The sequence below is a fragment of the Epinephelus fuscoguttatus genome, linkage group LG15 (assembly GCF_011397635.1).
Source record: "Epinephelus fuscoguttatus linkage group LG15, E.fuscoguttatus.final_Chr_v1".
Classification (NCBI taxonomy): Eukaryota; Metazoa; Chordata; class Actinopteri; order Perciformes; family Serranidae; genus Epinephelus; species Epinephelus fuscoguttatus.
The window spans coordinates 38,756,144-38,773,833 of record NC_064766.1 but is presented as its reverse complement, the minus strand read 5'-3'; the positions used below and the strand labels follow the sequence as shown (position 1 = coordinate 38,773,833).

General features: G+C 40.6%; 1 protein-coding gene across 1 annotated transcript in view; it reads left to right on the top strand.

Annotated features, from left to right (window-relative positions):
- The first annotated feature begins 4,785 nt into the window (after positions 1-4,785).
- Positions 4,786-17,690, top strand: part of egfra (epidermal growth factor receptor a (erythroblastic leukemia viral (v-erb-b) oncogene homolog, avian)) — a 62,197-nt gene continuing 49,292 nt past the window's right edge. The window contains exon 1 of the mRNA XM_049598473.1: positions 4,786-5,059. Coding sequence (XP_049454430.1) covers positions 4,981-5,059 — 79 coding nt within the window. The 5' untranslated portion in view covers positions 4,786-4,980. The remainder of the gene's footprint in view (positions 5,060-17,690) is intronic.

Here is a 17,690-nt window from a genome sequence, read left to right as displayed (position 1 = left end):
CTGTGGTGTGAGGCTATGGATAGGCCTGCGCAAACCGCACAGAGCCTCAGGACAGCGATGGATGGCGATGTGAAATGCTGCAACAACTGGGACGTCTTTCTTTCTTTCTCGCTGTGGAACATTGCATAATTGAGACGTTGACCAGCAGTGTAGAAATCTGGTGAGAAGCCAAGGTGATTTCTTAACTTCTTTTTCCTTTAACGAGCCTCCATTGTGACTTAGTATGTGGCGAACCTTGGTTTCAAAACATTTAAAACCAACCCCTGAGAAAGACTCAAATATATGACCCTGAAGTGAAGCAGAAATTATGAAATTTATTAAATGTGTAACTGCAATATTTGACCTCTCCTGATCCTCTTTACGAGACTTGGACTATTTAAAACCTTGTGAAGGGAATAACTTTTTCACTCAGTGCAGCTCCTCCAGTTACCATTTTCCCCGTGACTTACCCAAACGACAAAGGCCACGGATTTATTTTGCTGTTTCCCAATGACAGCACTACTTTAAACAGTCAAACTGGCAGCTTGCATCACATCCACACAGCAGCACACTGAAAATAGCTAGCTGTGCCGTCTCCTGTGAAACGTTAGCCTCACATTAGGTAATTTCTCCTCGAGGAAAATGGTCATAATTTCACCCAGCACAATAACCCCTTCCTCCAACAGAACAACCAAAGACGATTTGCCGAGCCATTAGGCCGCCGTAATGAAATAAACACCAGTGTGAGAAATGATTTCTATCACTCCTGTCCCCATAGAGTCTGATCTGTGTACAACAACAAACACATTTACGCAGCTTGACATCCAATTAGACTCGACTCTGATCAGACGGACACTCTGTCAACGGTCTAGACATTTTGTACATTCAACGCCTGCATGACACTGATATTAAGGGCTGCCTTTCATTCAAGCACATCAACAAACAAACAAGCAGAGAAGGGTGAATTAAGGATCCCAGAACTCATTGTTGAGTGTTGGTGTTGCAGTATGGGTGAAATTCAATAAAACCCCCCACAAGTCAGGCTTGACGTCCCAGGTGAGTCATCACCATCTTTTTCTTTAAAGTTCTATATCTAGGTTTTCACCTGAAATAGCTCCAGGGACACTTACATAAGATTTTGTGTGTATGTGTGTGTGTCTGTGTGTGTAAATGTGTAAAAATCCAACAGAGGTAGATATTTGTGTAAAATAAACGACCCTGTTGTTACACCTCTGAGTCTCTGGCCAGCCTTTGATAACACTCAGCGTCATAAAGCTTCATCTCAGATAATTTTGGGTCATTTTTGTGCTGTTCCTCTGATGTGGCATAATAGGAAAACCACAGGTGTAATTGAAGTATTAAAAATGACTCCTCTCCCATTTAGGTGTGCCCGTTCAGTTCAGGGTCCTGATAGCTACTGTGCGTGTTCGTTCACTTAGTGGCTTAATTGAGCTGAGCCATTGTTAAGGTCGTGCTTTTCCTCCAATGACGAGCCCAAATGTCTGCTGCGAAAAAAGCCTTTTGCATTATGCAAATTAATCAAAACATGTTTTCATTACTTTGTTTTCCTCTCCATAAACATGCTAAAGGGAACAAAGCCACATCAAAAGCCTTACTCCCTATAGACATATCATCAGAGCGATATGCCAGGGGCAACTTAAGAATGCAACCATCTCAATTTAAACTATAACTAATGAGCATTAACAGCAGGAAGAGATGGAAACCCAGTTAAACACATTTAATCCACCTCTCTGACAGCATTAAAAGATGTGTTTTTAAAGCTAATATTCATGTTTTTGAGTTTATTAAGTAACTCGTGCCAAGTTGTGCGAACCCTCCAACTTACTGTATGTCAGGACTGATAAGCACTTTGGAACGGTGATTAAAAAAGTGCTACACAAATTAAGTTTATACTAATATTATATTATATTATTTACTGTATATCCATATCAGTGAGTCTACTGCTAAATACCCCCCATGTGCATTATTTCTAAGGATAGACTGATACATCGGCCGGCCGATATATCGGGCTGGTATTTGAGTTTTTTACTTGTATCGACATCGGCCGATACGTGCGTGGGTTCGCGGATTTATTTTTCCCTGGCACTTTTTTCCATTTGAAAGTATGTGGTTAAGTTGAACAAAGCTGTTGAATCCTACTGTGTACAGTAGTTGTTGTTTTATTTATGCTTCAGCTTAAATATTTGTTTATTTTATAAAGACATTACTGGAAGATTTAAGAGCACTGAACTCTTTTTTTTATTTGAATGTATAATAATAATAATAATAATAATAATAATAATAATAATAATATTCTACCTGTTCTACCTCAACTTTCCATCTTGTTTTAGTATTTTTTACTGTTCAATAAATGTTTCTTATTTTAAACTTGAGACCTGTAATATTTGTTATTATTGTGTCATTTTTTTGATGTAAATTGAGGGAGCAAAAGCAGTACCGGCCCCAAATATCAGCTCAAGAAAACTGGCAGTCCATAATCGGTCATCGGCTAAGGGTGATGGAAAAAAATCGGTATCGGCATCGGCCCTAAAAAATCCATATCGGTCTATCCCTAATTATTTCCCCTGAATTAAAATATGTAAGTAGCAGAGGACTTTTATGTCAACAAAATTAAAGACTTTTACACCATAAATTGATACGGAAAAGGCACCAGAAAGCAGGAAATTTAGTTTAAATTTTCTGGCGGAGGACCCCCATATCCCCTCGTTTCATGTGTCCACCCAGTGTTGAAACAAAACCAACACCCTTGATGCCAAATATAATTTGAAATAATAACAGGGGCAGTCGCTCTATTCATGGTTTGTCCACCAGAGAGATCTAAGAAAATGTAATTCGCCCAGTGCTTGTCTTGATCAAAATTTTGAAAATGTAATGACCAAATTTTATGTTTATATGTTTATTAAAAAAATATAGTCTACTGTAAAACTTCAATTAAAAGCCCAGTCCCATTTAAATGCCCCGTTTACTAGGCTGTCTCAATTAGACGCCTGGTCTGGTTGCCAAGCAGTTCATTTTCTGAAGTTCTTCGCATGTGTAAAACTGGGTTGTTATTATGTGTCCATTCCTTGATTACCCTGGAAGTTATTCACATTCCTTTAAGTGTCTTCAGATCAAAATAATCAAACAGGTTTTTTTCATAAACATTAATCCAAGTTGTGAGGATTGTTTTAACAGGATATAGTGGTGTTGTGTGGGCATGCCGGGTGCTGTAACTTTCTCTCTGATGCTCTGTCTGTCAGAGCTAGATAAAATGATTGACTGAATCCTAATTTTTAAACAAGTAATATTCATACTGGTTTAAATAAACAGTTTGACTGTATTTCCTGATCTTTGCTGAGCAACAGTTTTACATGAACTGAATTAAAGGCCTGTCCCAGATATAGGCCTGTTGATTTCAGTTATTTAAGCAAATAATAGCCTGGGCTGTTAACTGAAGTTTTACAGTTTATCAGATTTTTAAATTCTAAAATTTTACCGTCAGACTGAAAAATCCCCTGCCAGCCAAGGTCTAGTATATACTTAAAACAGGCGAACAGTGAACATCAACTTTAAAAAACAAAACCTTTTTCTGCTGTTGAGTAACACACACACAACTCAGGACTGGAGCTTGACTGGTAAATAGATCTAAAGCTGGACCGATATATTGGCTGATATTAGCATTTTGCATTTCAGTATCAGTATAGATATCGGCTGATAAGCAACGAGAAATTGCAGAACAGAAACGCCAATATATGTTTGAGGTTATAATAGGAACATTCTCTCTATTTGTGATTTGTCCACTTAAAGGGATAATGCACCCATGTGCCTCCCTCGGCATATGGGTGAGTAGATAATGGCTGAATTTACATTTTTGGGTGCACTATCCCTTTAAGCTGTGGTTCCCAACTGGTGGGTTGCGGTCCAAAAGTGGGTCATGGGACCATTCTGAATGGACCGCAAGTGACTCTGAAACATGTCAAGTTTGTAAAAAACTCAATTTATTTTTAAGTACAGGGAATTTCTGTCAAAAACTTTTATTTTTAAGTGCTGCTCCCTGCTGTAGAGTGAGTGACAACTGGACAGCTACTTAGCAGAGACAGCAAACTAGCTAAACAACATGGCCAAACGCAAGTATGATGCTGAATACATTAAACCGTGTGGACCTTGAACTAATGACTGAGGAGAAATCTGGACCCCGGGGCTGGACCAGTTGGGAACCTCTGCACTAGAGAGATCTGAAAAACTTTTAGCATTTGTCTTGATCATACGCGAATAAGTTAACAATCACATTTTAGGAATCCCTATCAAAAATGTTTGTGTTTATGTAAAATAAAAAATATCAGCCTCAGAAATCCCCGACCAGTCAGAGTCTAATAAATACTCAAAAATATGAAGTATGAATGATGAAATCAGCTTTAAAATAAAACAACTTTTTCTGCTGTTAAATTGATGTATGGTGTGTGTTTATCTGTCTTTTCCAGTTCCTCCTTCACCCAGCTCAGTGTATAAGTTGACTAATTTTAAGCAAACAGACCATTTTGCTCACTACAGGAAGTTTATCCAGGTTTTTGTCAATCACTGCATCACTGAGAGAAACTTGGGAGTGACAGCAAATTAAATAACCTGCGTTGTTTTGCATTTGCAATCTGTTGTAGCCCCTTTAATATAACTTCTGTGTACTTTGCCATACTGCAGACCAGATACTGATGTTGAGATACTGTCTGTAAAAACCATCCACACCTACCTGAGCAGTCTGAGAGGCGCATCTATCCTCCCTCTTGCTGACGTCAGAGCAGCCAGTAGTTTGTCCTCGCCGCACGAGCTCCCTCGGACTGCTGGAGATATCTGCGAGGAGGAGGAGCTGTCAAAGTTTCCTGAAGGAGGAAAAGTCTTTCACTTGACGAGAGTTCAAACCTACAGATCTCTGAGTTTTGATAAAGCGGAATATCGCGTGTGTTTGGCATGGACTGACACCTTCTCACCGGCAGCTCCAAAAACACGATGGCAACCCGTTTAGTGAAGTGGATCAGTCTCACCTCTCTGCTGTGCCTGGGCTGCTCTGTCCTGGCGGAAGGGAAAGGTATGTCGGGGAGCTATTACACCATGTACGTGGCTGGGCTGTAATGCCCGAGCAGGGCTTTCGCTTTTCCTCTTCTCTGCGCGCTTGTCTGGCATTTACATAAATCTCACAGAAATCACAGACCGCTCTAAAAGCCGCAGAGAAACTTGATCCAGCGTGGGAGAAAAAGTTTCTCACCGTCTCGCTGTTGAGCCTGTGACCTGGGAAAAGTTACAGAGAGGCTCGAAGAACAAGTACAAACGCGGGCTTATAGTTTCTGATAAGGATTACAGTTGCGCGTGTGTGTGTGGGAAGGTTATGGTTAAGTGGACAACTAGAAAAGTGCGTAAATACGCATCTGTGCCACATCCCGTGTGAAATGACGATGACCCAAGTGCGCAGATTTGCACCACGTTGAAGATGATGCTGCAGGGAGGGGATGTGGATTGTGCAATTTGCTGGCGTACTTTATTTTCTAGTCCCTTAATGTTTGTTTTTTCCTTTTATTTGTAATATTTTGGATCTGTCTGTGAGCTGTGTGGTGTGGGAATGTTTGTCTTTATGCAGTGTTTGACCCATTTGTGGGCAAAAATAGAATACAAATGAGAGCGATGCTGTCACCTTGAAACACACTGAAAACTCTTTGATGCACCCAGTAACTTTCTGCACAAGACAAAGCCATATAATTGTCTCATTCAGCTGTTCACTTGTGTTCATTTTCGAATATATTTTGAGCATCCTCTTCCATGAAATCTCTCCGCCATGTGCCCAGTTTGTATCTGGTCATCAGATGAAATTAGATCACAATGTGAAGACAGTCAGTCATTTCATCCTACTTGCAGAAATGATAGAAAGCAGGGAGAGTCTGGAGAGAGCGGTGAGGCTGATGAAAGTATGAAAACAAGTAGCAGGAACAGGGTTCTTGATTTGTCTTGCTTTGCTTCTGTTAATGCTCTTTCTTGACCCTGAAGTAAAGGTCACAGAAATGTTATTTTCTTAAATGGCATAGCTGTGTTTTGACTGCTGCTTCAATGCTTTCTTTCTATCTTGTCTTTGTCTTTTAATAAGCAGAAATGTCATTCTGTAATTGAACACCTCACAATAGTTGGAGGCAATATGTGACTCAGATTTGATACTTGAAGATATTAAATACGCTCCACATGTTGCTCAAGTGACTCGGAGCTCATGAAGGCCAGATGTCAGGAGGGAAAGTGACCAGAAGTATCACTTTGCTCCCTAATGACTTTGACTTCCTATTCTTATGAATCATCATTGTCCACACTCTTTGCACTGTTGTTCCTCCTTATAAGCAGATAAGCACAGTGTGCTCGGTGCCAGCAGCGCACGTGTGAGTTGCATCTTCTCCCGTCTGCTCCAACAAGTAACAACCAGACATTGCCGGTTTTCAGAGAACCATAACAAATCAAAAGTGTTTGTGAGCCAAAAAGACAGAGTTCCTAAATATTCCTGGGCTTCTAAACAAACTTAGACAGCGCACATTTCACGCTGCAGCAAGTCTCCCACAGTAAATAAGGATTTTAGAATTTTATTAAGACCACAGAAGATTAGAAACCAGCAGCTGTAATGATAGTCATGGTATGCAGCACAATTTGGTTTAATTACTGTTCATCTCCATTTCCAGGGAAATGCGAGCTCGGCCATATGGTCTGACAGTTTTAGTTGTTGTTGTTGTTGTTGTTGTTTTTTGTTTTTGGCCAGGGGCTAAGACAGATGTTTCTGTGCGGCACACCGTGTTTTCCTAACACGCATAATAATAGTCAAAACTTGATTTGAACAAGATGTCAAGCTCCAATTATGTTACATGGCATCAGCTTTCCAAACTGGAGCAGCCAAATAACAAATGCTTTAACATGTGGGTTGTTCTACATCCTGATGAACACAAGTAACACATGCATTAATTTTTTGTTATTGATTAAAGAAAAAGAAGCTGGAGGCTCTTACAGTGTGTTCATGGGGATGTGCCAACCAGTTTGCTGTTGGTTTATCCATTAACTCATAAAAACAGCAGAGGTCGTTCCTTAAAGGAATACTTCACCCCTCAGTGACCATTTGTGTATCAATTACTCAACATGTGTTGTCTTTAATCATGAGGAAAGTTTTTCTCGCATGCCTCCAGAGTGAATAAAGAATTAAATAAGGAGGGAAATTCTTGGTGAATTGAAGTCACTCACTTCAGTGAATCTGAGCTAAAACACGGACGTGACACACTAACACAAACTAAGTAACTGATTGAGACAGTGGTGAACCAGCAACTCTTGTGTTCAGTGAGGTAAAATTGCTGCTTTTGTCAGTGGAGTCTTGCTTTGAAGAGAGCATAGATAAGTCTCTTTTAGTTTAGTTCCTATTGGAAAGGACTTTACTGCACCAAATGGATGTTTTGATATAGTTTTTCTGTCGTCAAACTTCTCTCCATTTTTGGTTCTGTGTTCACTGTGTAGGCGTGCAAGAAAGAGTTTTGGTGGTGTGAGTAACTGATAAACAAATGGTCATTTAGGGAGGTGAAGGATTTCTTCAATAGCTGCAAGCCACACAACATACTTCTGATAAAGTCTCTGTTCCAGGAATGGATTTTTTTTCGGTGATTTGCTGTAACAGAATGTGGAAATTTTGGATTACTTTGGCTCTTCATTGGATGTTGATGTTATTGGTGATCTGATCGTGTGTTAGTGCTATCTGGATCCTTATCTGTTAAAACACAATAGTACTTTAGTGATGATGACTATGTAAAACAGAGGTGTTGTGCAATGGGCACAATAAAGTCTATCTTGTCTTCTCTTAATTAGCTTTTATTTTGAAAATCTGAGGTGTTATTTTCCTTTTTGGAAGAATAGTAAAGGATTACTGATGCTGACTGAACCGCTGTGTGTGTGTGTGTGTGTGTGTGTGTGTGTGTGTGTGTGTGTGTGTGTGTGTCAGCTACACGTCCATCTAAAGTAAGCGAGATGTAAATTAAAATTTAAAGTACATGAAGTGCTGCAGTGTAATATTCCAGTAAAAACAAAGTATCTTCGAAATGTCAGATCAAAGAGAAAGAAAACCAGTCTGCGTTTATAGTGACAATGTGTTTCCTAGATAATCCAAAGGGTTTTATAAGCCTTAAGAAGAAGGATGATAATTTCCTCAGCGCACAAAGGAGCACGTAATCCTTCGACTTATTCTAAAATCACCAAACCGGGACATACATGCTTTTAAAGGATGGACGACTGTTGGATCTTTATTAGCAGAGTCTGTTTGACTTGAAGGTGTTTGTGTTGCTAGGAAGCTAGTGAGAACATCTGGTCAGCTGTTTACACTGCGAAGTGGCAAAGAATTTTCAAGTAGAGAAAAACTTCAAATCGATGGAGATCGTGAGTGATCTGGTGGTGCGTATTGTTCTGTGTTTGGGTTTGGGTTGGCTGTGCAACGACAGAAAACTTGACAGGTGTAGCAACGGTAACTAAGGGGGACGTTTTCGCAGCAACACAAAAACAGCTGTAAGCAACGATATCTAATATGTTTTCTCCCCAGTTGAAGGTATTGAATGATAATCATAACAGATTCTTAACCACATGGTCAGCCCACCCCCAGTTGAAGCCCTTTTAAGGAGACTTTTAGAAATGAATTTGAGATTTGCTAGCGCGCCTGACAGCGAGCAGCCTGTCCTGCAGGAAGCCCACCTGTCAGTCCTCTGCTCAGCGACAGCCTGCCAGGACGTGATGGCTTCTGTGGGAGTCAGACAGGACTCACTGAATAATAGAAAAGCTCCTCGTCCCGCGTGCTGGCATGCTCAGTTTATTAACTGTCATCATATGTGGGGAGGTTGTAAATAATGCCCACAGCTTCACCCGGCAGCCAACCACAAGTAATAACTGCAGTGATTTATTTCCCTGATGAAATGCTAAATGGTCTCGGAATCAATCGGACTCCTTCTGTTTGTGCCTGGATTGCACTGAAGAGGTGATGATTCAATTTTTATTACACACTTAAATATGTCTTCTACCTTACAATGGTGAGTGTTGCTACACCAAGCTGCAAAAGCACAGACACAGATATGAGGTGAACCCACCAGAGAGCCCCTCTAACTGGGCTATGGGTTAACCTGTGAAAGATCAAACTAATCTCAGGAGCATGTCAGCGGCTAAATCCTTAATCCTCGGGCACAGGATAACACCGCTTAAATATCAATATGCTTTTTAAGATTTAATGGGTTATTCACGTTCCTGACAGAATGAGATTGGAAGATAATGTGTGTATTGGTGAAATCCAGCTCCATCAGTTCTGCATTTAAATGTGCTTGCACACCTGCAAAAGTGGAGCTGAATCATGACAAAATTTCACTCCTGCAGTGCATTTCAGCATCCTGAGTAAGTGCTTTTCCCTCTGCGTGGTGTTGGGATCTAACAAGCCAGCTTTCCTCATCAGTCATCTATTTTTTTCCATTACTTTCAGAAAACCATGCCTTTTCTTTTCATTAAAGCCCACTCTCTGGGATTAGATGGATGTCGGTAGTGAAATATAGGTTATGATCCAGTGTAATCCTAGAATCTCTAGTCTGCGTTTTAGGGTCCAGAGTGGCCCTGGAGTTTCTGCTGCTGCTGCTGCATCTTTGCTAGTACTCTGATGACCTTGCCAGACTTCCATCTGCTGCAGCCATTGTTGGAAATATGGCTTTCTGGTTCGGGCCGTGGGAGCTGGAGGATCATTTCTTGCTGCCCTCCATCCCAGCTTTGATAAACTGCACCGTGTCTGAGTGGTAGAGATTTTAGAGAGCTGCTGGCGAGGTGCAGGATTTTGGTTTCACTCTGGGACAATAGTGCCTCTGTAGAGGGCAGGTTATTTGGCAGCACTGATACTTTTGTAGAGCGAGCGAGATCTGTGCCGTGCAGCAGACGCACCCAAGGCTAGACGTGTATGTCATCGAGAGGGAACACAGAAGTGAAGCAGCTTTTGTTCTTTTTCTTACTTATAACTGTAAAGACACATCTGAATACAGTAAATCTATTGTGTAGTCCTAAAAATCAAGTAGTTACTTCAGTTCTTTAACTGTTAATTATGTGTCTGGTTCCACTGCTTCTCAGTCCAAACAAACCACAAACAATAAAATTTTATGTATTGTTCTCATGTCGACATGAATATTTAATAAGTTAAGAAACTGTGGCTGCTACATCACTGGTTTCAATTATTAAAAAGCTCTTCTTTTGGCTTCTCATTCATTGTGTTGCAACTGCAGCTACTAAAATCCCTTTTGTAGTTTGTATACGTACACTGAGAGCCCAGCATGGAATAAGTGAGTAAATGTGGTTACTTATTGAACTGATTTGCGTCCTCTGTTTGTACATGGCGACAAAGTGATCTGCTGCATTTATGGCCTTTCCATGATCCAGTAGCTATGCATGGAGTCTCCAGTGGAAAGAGACCCAGGAATTCAGGTTGGAAAAAGGCCCTCTGCTATCTCAACATCTCATCAGATGCAGTGTTGTGTTAAAAGGGAAAGAGGCCACAGCTCCAAATGAGTTATTAAGCCCGTCTGTTTGTCTGTCTCTGAAGTGAGGGGGTAGTTGAGAAATGCTGATAATTCTGCATGATTTCATTTTTTTGCCTTTTTCGGAGACGTTTTCACATGACTCACTGATAATTGTTATTTTGTTTTGGATGCACGATATTTTGATGGATACAAGTGTGCAGTCAAATTGGGAAAAAGAATATAAACCAACCTGGGCATCTGTATAAAAAACACGAGCTGAAAGTCCATCAACACAAAAATTTTATTAAACTTGTCTTTATCTTATGCCATACTACACTGAACATCTTTACTACTGCAAAGTTGGGGGGACAAACAAGCTATTTTTGACGTCCCTGGCAACAGGAATGATCCTTTTTTAAACATTTTATTGACCAAATACTCGGACAAGAAAATAATCTGCAGATAAACTGATTGTTACATATGCCTACAAGACTTTGAAAAGACATTTAGGGGCCATGTCCACACGGAGACAAGATTACGTGTATCCACAAAAGTTTTTTATCGTGTGGACCTTTCGTAAACATGGAAGCAGCGTTTTAGGAGCCCAAATACGCCAACTTTTTAAACTGGGTCCCAGAGTGAAAAAATCTGAAGACACCACCTTCATGTTTCCGTATTTACAACACAGTACGCCTCTTTTCTGAAGCGATGACGCCATCACCCCACCTCTCCCTTAACCTACATGCGCTAGGCGTAAAGGCGCCACAACAACAATGGCTGACTACGCAGTGGTTGCGTTTGTGCTGCAGTTTTGTAGTTTTGTAATCAAGTGTGACCCTAAGTAGCAGCTCTACCTCGTCGTCAGTCCATACAAAGTGGGCTCTTCTGGCATTTGTATTTTCCGCCATCTTCTTCTTCGTCTTTGTTGACATCGCACAAGTTTTATGCGCATGCTCCATTTCTTATTCTCTGTTTTTTGTGTACTTTGTGGCAGCGTTGCAGCGCCACTTTCAGGCCTTGCATATATATACTACAGCGTTTTCAGTGGCTTCATGTTTATGTACACATATCTTGAGAGGATTCTGTGTATATGGAAAACTTATAAAAAACAAAATTGGTTCCGTCTTCGTGTGGATATGGCCTTAAAGTCTTTTTAAGTCTGACACCCTCTCACATTGAAAGACTGTGAGTTATTAAGTTACAGACTATAGATTTACAAAGACTGGGGATCATGCGGGGTCAGTATTTACAAGACAACAAGTAGATTCCTTTTGAGTTTATTTCACATCTCTTTTCTGGCAGAAAATATTCTGTCAAGCTCCCTTTAGGAAATACGACATATTAACAATTCCTCAAGTGTGTGCAAAAACACATAACTCTAGACACACAAGATAAAAGGTGCCATATGTTTACAGTAGGGCTGCAACGATTAGTATTAAAATAATCAGTGACTATTTTAGTAGTCAACTAATCGGTTTGAGTCATTTTTCATTGAAAAGTACTATGAAAATACCCCAAAATACTCTTATTGCAGCTTCTTACGTTCAAATATTGGCAGCTTTACACACTCTCCCATGACGGTGAACTAAAACCCTTTGGCGTAAGTACGAAACAAGACATTAGATGACATAATTTTGGGGTTTGGGAGAGATAGAGGGTCATTTTTCAACATTTTAACACATTTTTCGCTAAAATGTTTAGTCAACTAATCGAATAAATAATCGACAGATTAGTCGACAATGAAAATAATCATTAGGTGCAGCCCGAGTTGACTACTATTATCAAGTAGGCATCAATATCATCCACAAAAATAAACAGTATTTGTGTGCAAACTTCACATTCTGGATTTTGTCACCTCAACTCACTGCCAGCCTCGGTTGGTTAGCTGTGCTACTTTAGCTAGAGGTGAACTGTTTCAACCATTGATGGATTAGCCACACGCTGAACTAAACACTGACCTTTGTTCACTCCACAACTCCACCAGTCTCCTTCTCTTTTTCCAAAGTACAAGAGAACTCCCCAAAGTCCCCTCCATGTTCACTGTCTACCTGGTTTGCTGCTTCCTGTTTGGTGCACACCTATTGGTTGTTGACAATGTTTACATCACTGAACTTCAGTATTTGCATGAGCCAAGCCTAAAATCTTACGGTAATAGCAATCACGCTTGGCTTTGTCTGAATGTCAAGATGAGAAATAGACTTAAAACAGCTCGGACTGAATTTTATGACCATCTTACACCGAACAATCAAGATCACGGGCATCCATGCTTGCAAACGCTCATGATTTTATTACGAATTATTTACGAATTACTGGATTTGTCTGCAACCATGATCAGAAATACATACAGTATATCAGGCACCTTCAAAGAAACATACCTGTGCATTCTCTCATTTTCATTATTTATCTGTATATACTGTCTGTTTACAGTCTGTACATCTGTATACTAGTTTCAGTTTGCAGTTGACTGACGTGGGAACAAATGCATGACTTAGTTTCAGCTCAATTAGAGGTTAAAACAAAGAAAATAATGTTCTCTTTCAGTTGGCTGGCTGTGGATGTTTGCCAATGCACACCCTTTACTGTACATGTCTGCCAGTTGCAGCAACAGCAACATTTTTTACCAGTTAATTTCTGTTGTGAATAAACCTCGTGTTATTCATGCATCTGACAAAGCAGTTTTTGAATGTGTCCTCTCAGGCTGGAACTGCTGAAACACTAAGTCAGCTTTAGTAGTGAAAGTAAAGATGGAAAGTGGGCACCAACCATGTTTCCATCCTGGAGGCTTTCAGCTTGGATGGATACCATCGCTCTAGCTTGCTCAGGAGAAACTTGCAGTTCAGTTCAGTTCACAAAGGACACTGAACAGGCATAGTCTGAGACCTTCTTTCCCTTGCAGATAAATAGGTTTTTGTATTTGTATTCAGCACTGAGCCCTGTGGATCTTCGTGTCATGATGCAAATGTAAGAGATGTCAATGAGATGGACAGGGGTGGTGCACGGATTAAAGGAGGAATCGCAGCGAGGGGAGAAAAACAGGGAAGTTGAGGATACACAAACAAATATCAGAAAGACAGGGTGAGATCTCTGACTTTTGTATTCGTGCCCTCGCTTAATCATTAAAGAGGCCTCAGTCTGTTCTTTCTTGTCGGCTGTTCCTTCACTTTGGCATTCAAATTGGAGATGGGAGTCTCCCACCATTATCCAAAAGACCTCCTGTAGGTGTGGCATCTTCTCTAATGACCTAAGGGTCATTCTGAGGCGCAGCATTTCAAGCAGCGCTTACCCCAAAGAGGAATCCCCTACAGAGAAGGGAACAATAGCTTCACAAACAAATCCCCATCTCAGAATATCTCAGAAGAAAGCATTAGTTGAAGGGTGGTGGCTGATCTGTGAAACTTGCTTCCCTAATAGCATTTAGCCTCTTCCTGTGTGGTCCATTGGCCCAGTAAACTAAATGGTGCAATTTAAGCTGTGACTCACTGACAGTGGTTTGGACCTTGTGGCATATTACGGTTAATTCATTCAATTTTTATAAATGAATTCCTGCATATGTCAAAAGCTATCGGGAAGGCAATCCAGGATGTTTAATTTGTAATCCCCTTTTTGGTGTAAAGGGAGAGGGGAGGAGGCTTCCTGCCTCACATCCTGATTAAAAGGATGCAGGAGCTCTTTAACAGCTTTAACCTGAAGGATAAGGCCATTTTCCCTGTGTGTGTATTTGCTCTGGTCGACTCTGTTGCTTTAAGGTTTAGCTTTTACCATGCTCACACCTGTTAACAATGGAAAACCTGTGACTGGCATTGACGTGAAATTGTTCTGCTTGACTTGACTTGAATTTACTGCAACCACCTGAGAGCTCCACTCAGATTTAGGGTGACAACATCATCATTAACATCAAAATCTAGTTCATTTATAGAATACATAATTATTTATGCCTGTCAAGGTAACCCTGATCAGGCTTGTTGGATAGTTTGCACTGCTCGGCTACTTATGAAAAAGTCTGTTTTCTTTGCCAGTGTTATTAAGGCATTACATGCTTCACTGCCAGGGCGTGGTTGAGTGTCAATCAAGGCCTACAGTGTGTGACTTACCAAATGTGACAAGTAGTAACCAGTCGAATCGAAACAGAAGGAGTTTTACCATATTTCGTCTTTGTAGACTCTGCCATATGCTGTATCCTCTTCAAGGAAAAGACAAACAACTTCAGTGATGAAATAACCTTTTATCTTGCTTTCAGCAGCACTTGGATGCCAGCATTAAGAGAAGAATAGCTTATTAGCTCGCTGAATTGATTTGTACTGTAGGCACATAAGAAAATAGGAACCTCGCTTCACAGAGAGGACTTTCTCACAAGCAAAGCAAACATCCACAGACATGTAAAATCACTTGTTAACTGATACCTGTATCACCTGCAGGTTTTTTCTAGTCTAGACCCCCCTGTCACATCCTCGAATGGGCCTGGTACTGACAAGTTGCAGAGTGCAAAGCTTGAATTCTCAACTTACAGTGTGCCTATTGTGGTATGCTTCCCTGGGCTTCCTAACAGGAGTGTCTCCTACGGAAAATGTTGATAAGGCTGAAAATTAGCCAATATATATAGTGGCTGGGTGGCAGGGATCCAAATAAGATAATTAGAGAACATGCAAGGGTAAGAAAAGAAAAAGGAAAGTGCACGAGACAAATTAATTCTCATCCACCCCCGTTTGCTCATGTGTAGACCAGACTTGAATGGATGTCTCCTTCCTCGCAGAAGCACCGAGGCTTTGGACAAAAGGTTCTTTATGCAGGACTTTGTTGTCTTCTTTGACACTGGCTTATCTGTCTTCCTTGACCTTAACTTGCCATGTAGACATGACTTTACAGCCCTGTGTCAACAGTGAGGAGAAAGGCACCCCTGTGCTAGAAGTTATGACGGCTGAAGGGAAAGAGGATCCATGTAGCTGGTTTCGGGCTTTATATTGGAGCGAGGCGTCTAATCCTGCACACACGTATCAGTAGAGAAAAAAAATCTTGCCTTGAAATGCTGTCAAGACTAAAAACTCTGCAGCTACGGGAGCGGCTTTATGAGGCTTCAACGTCAACACACTAAAATGCTCTCACTGACAATATTACCACGCAAGCGAGTATAATGTTAACCATGTTCATCTTATTTTAGCATGTTAGCATGTTAGCATTTGCTAATTAGCAGTGAACACAAAGTACAGCTCAGGCTGATGGGAATGCCATTAACTATTTGGTCTAGGGCTGTAGTCAACCAGAGAAAATCTTGGTCGACTAAAGTCGCACATAATCGATTAATAGACTAATTGATTAGTCGTGGGGAAAAAAAATCTGCACATTATTTTTACTTCTGCGGTGGTGTGTCTGTGTCACTCTGCAGTTACACCTCCAAAACATGTGTTAAGTGCTGTTTAGTTCAAATCAAACTTTATTTATATAGTTGATTCAAAACACACATTAAACATGGCTTAATAGAGGCAGTTTCAAACACAAGTAAGCAAATCAGCTTCACTATAACTCACAGCATTCACAGACAAACACTTGTCTTTATCTGGACACATTTCCCCACAAATACAACATGCTAATGTTATTAGCACAAGCCTATGGCGTTTTACATTGTATAAATTAGCCTAGCCTCTAGCGATCTTTTCCTCTTCTCATATGAAACCAGGGGCAACAGCAACATTTAACAAAGGTAACAGCACATAATTTGGCTCCATTACAACTCACAGCATTCACCGACAAAACAACTGTCTTATACTAAACACGTTTTCCAAACAAATACAACATGCTAACATTATTAGCGCCAACCTATGGCATTTTACATTGTATACATTAGCCTAGCGACGAGCGGAGATTTCCTCTGCTCATATGAAGTCAGGATAAATCCCTGAAGGATAAATCACACACATGACTTAAAATGCTATTTTAGTGGAGGCGTTACTGTCTTCACAATTTGTTGTTTCTTATCTGTGAAATACAAGTAAATACAAGCTTCGTTTCCACTAGGGAAATGATTTCAGCTTACAGAAACACACAGGAGGTCTGCGTCACCGCAACGCTGAGCGTGAGGGTTGGCGAGTCCAACTTGAGGTTTTTTGTATCATTTTTTGTATCCTTTCCCGTGGTGTTCCTGATGTAGCCTATATTCAAATCTGAAACTCGGTTGAAGTATGTATGTTTTAGCCTTAAAATGCTTTTTTCTCAAGCCCTTTAAAAGCTTTTCCCCACGTGACCTGACTTAGCCTGTAGGTTTCTGCATGATGTCGAAGCTACCTGCTGTGGATGCCACGTTTGTTTGGTCCCACAATAACCAACAAACTAAACGATGGAGACAGTGCTGTGCAGGTGCTGTGAGGTTAGATTACTATTTCTGTCACTTGAGTCTGGTGGCTTTGAAGAGAGCATAAATAACCGCCTCACTTCCCTGTTGGAGACGGCTGTCTCACGGCATATAAGCGGTAATATTATCTAAATAAAGCATACACTTAAACTGATGATTTTTTTTTGGTGGTCCTAAAACATGTTTTACTGCTGCTCCCATCCTCAGCCGCCACACTCCTTTGACGGGAACAGTATTTTTACCTCACAGAAAACAATGAGTTACTAGTTACCACAGTTTGTGATCAGTTAGTTAGTTTGGGTTATTGTGTAACTTTCAGAGGATCAGCGCCGTAACCTACATCACTACTTCTTGTAAACGGCTGCTCAATGGGAGTTTCTTTTTAGGAGGATTCAGAGAGTCAAACTTCATGACAATCTATGCAGTAGCTGTAAAAACATGTCACACAAAAGTAAAATTTGAGCGAAAACTTTGGCTGGAATTTATTTGGATAAATCTTTTTTTGCACCATTGATATCTGCACCAAATTGTGTTACAATTAATCTAACAGTTGAGATATTTCAGTCTGAAACAAAGTGATCCACCAACCAGCTGACCGCCATCACCATCTCTAGAGCCCCTCCATTAGTGTGGCAAAATAGAGTCCTCTATAAATGCTTTATAAGGTATGCTTTATATGCCTAAAAGTCTGTCTCTAAAACTACAAAACTGCATCAAAAAAAAGAACACCAACGAGTAATCTCCTCATAGACCAGTGAAGTCTAACGCTGGCAAGCAAATAACAGACGTCTCTCCTCAGGACATAGCTGTCTGAATTACGACTACAAAGATGATACGGCTGCCTG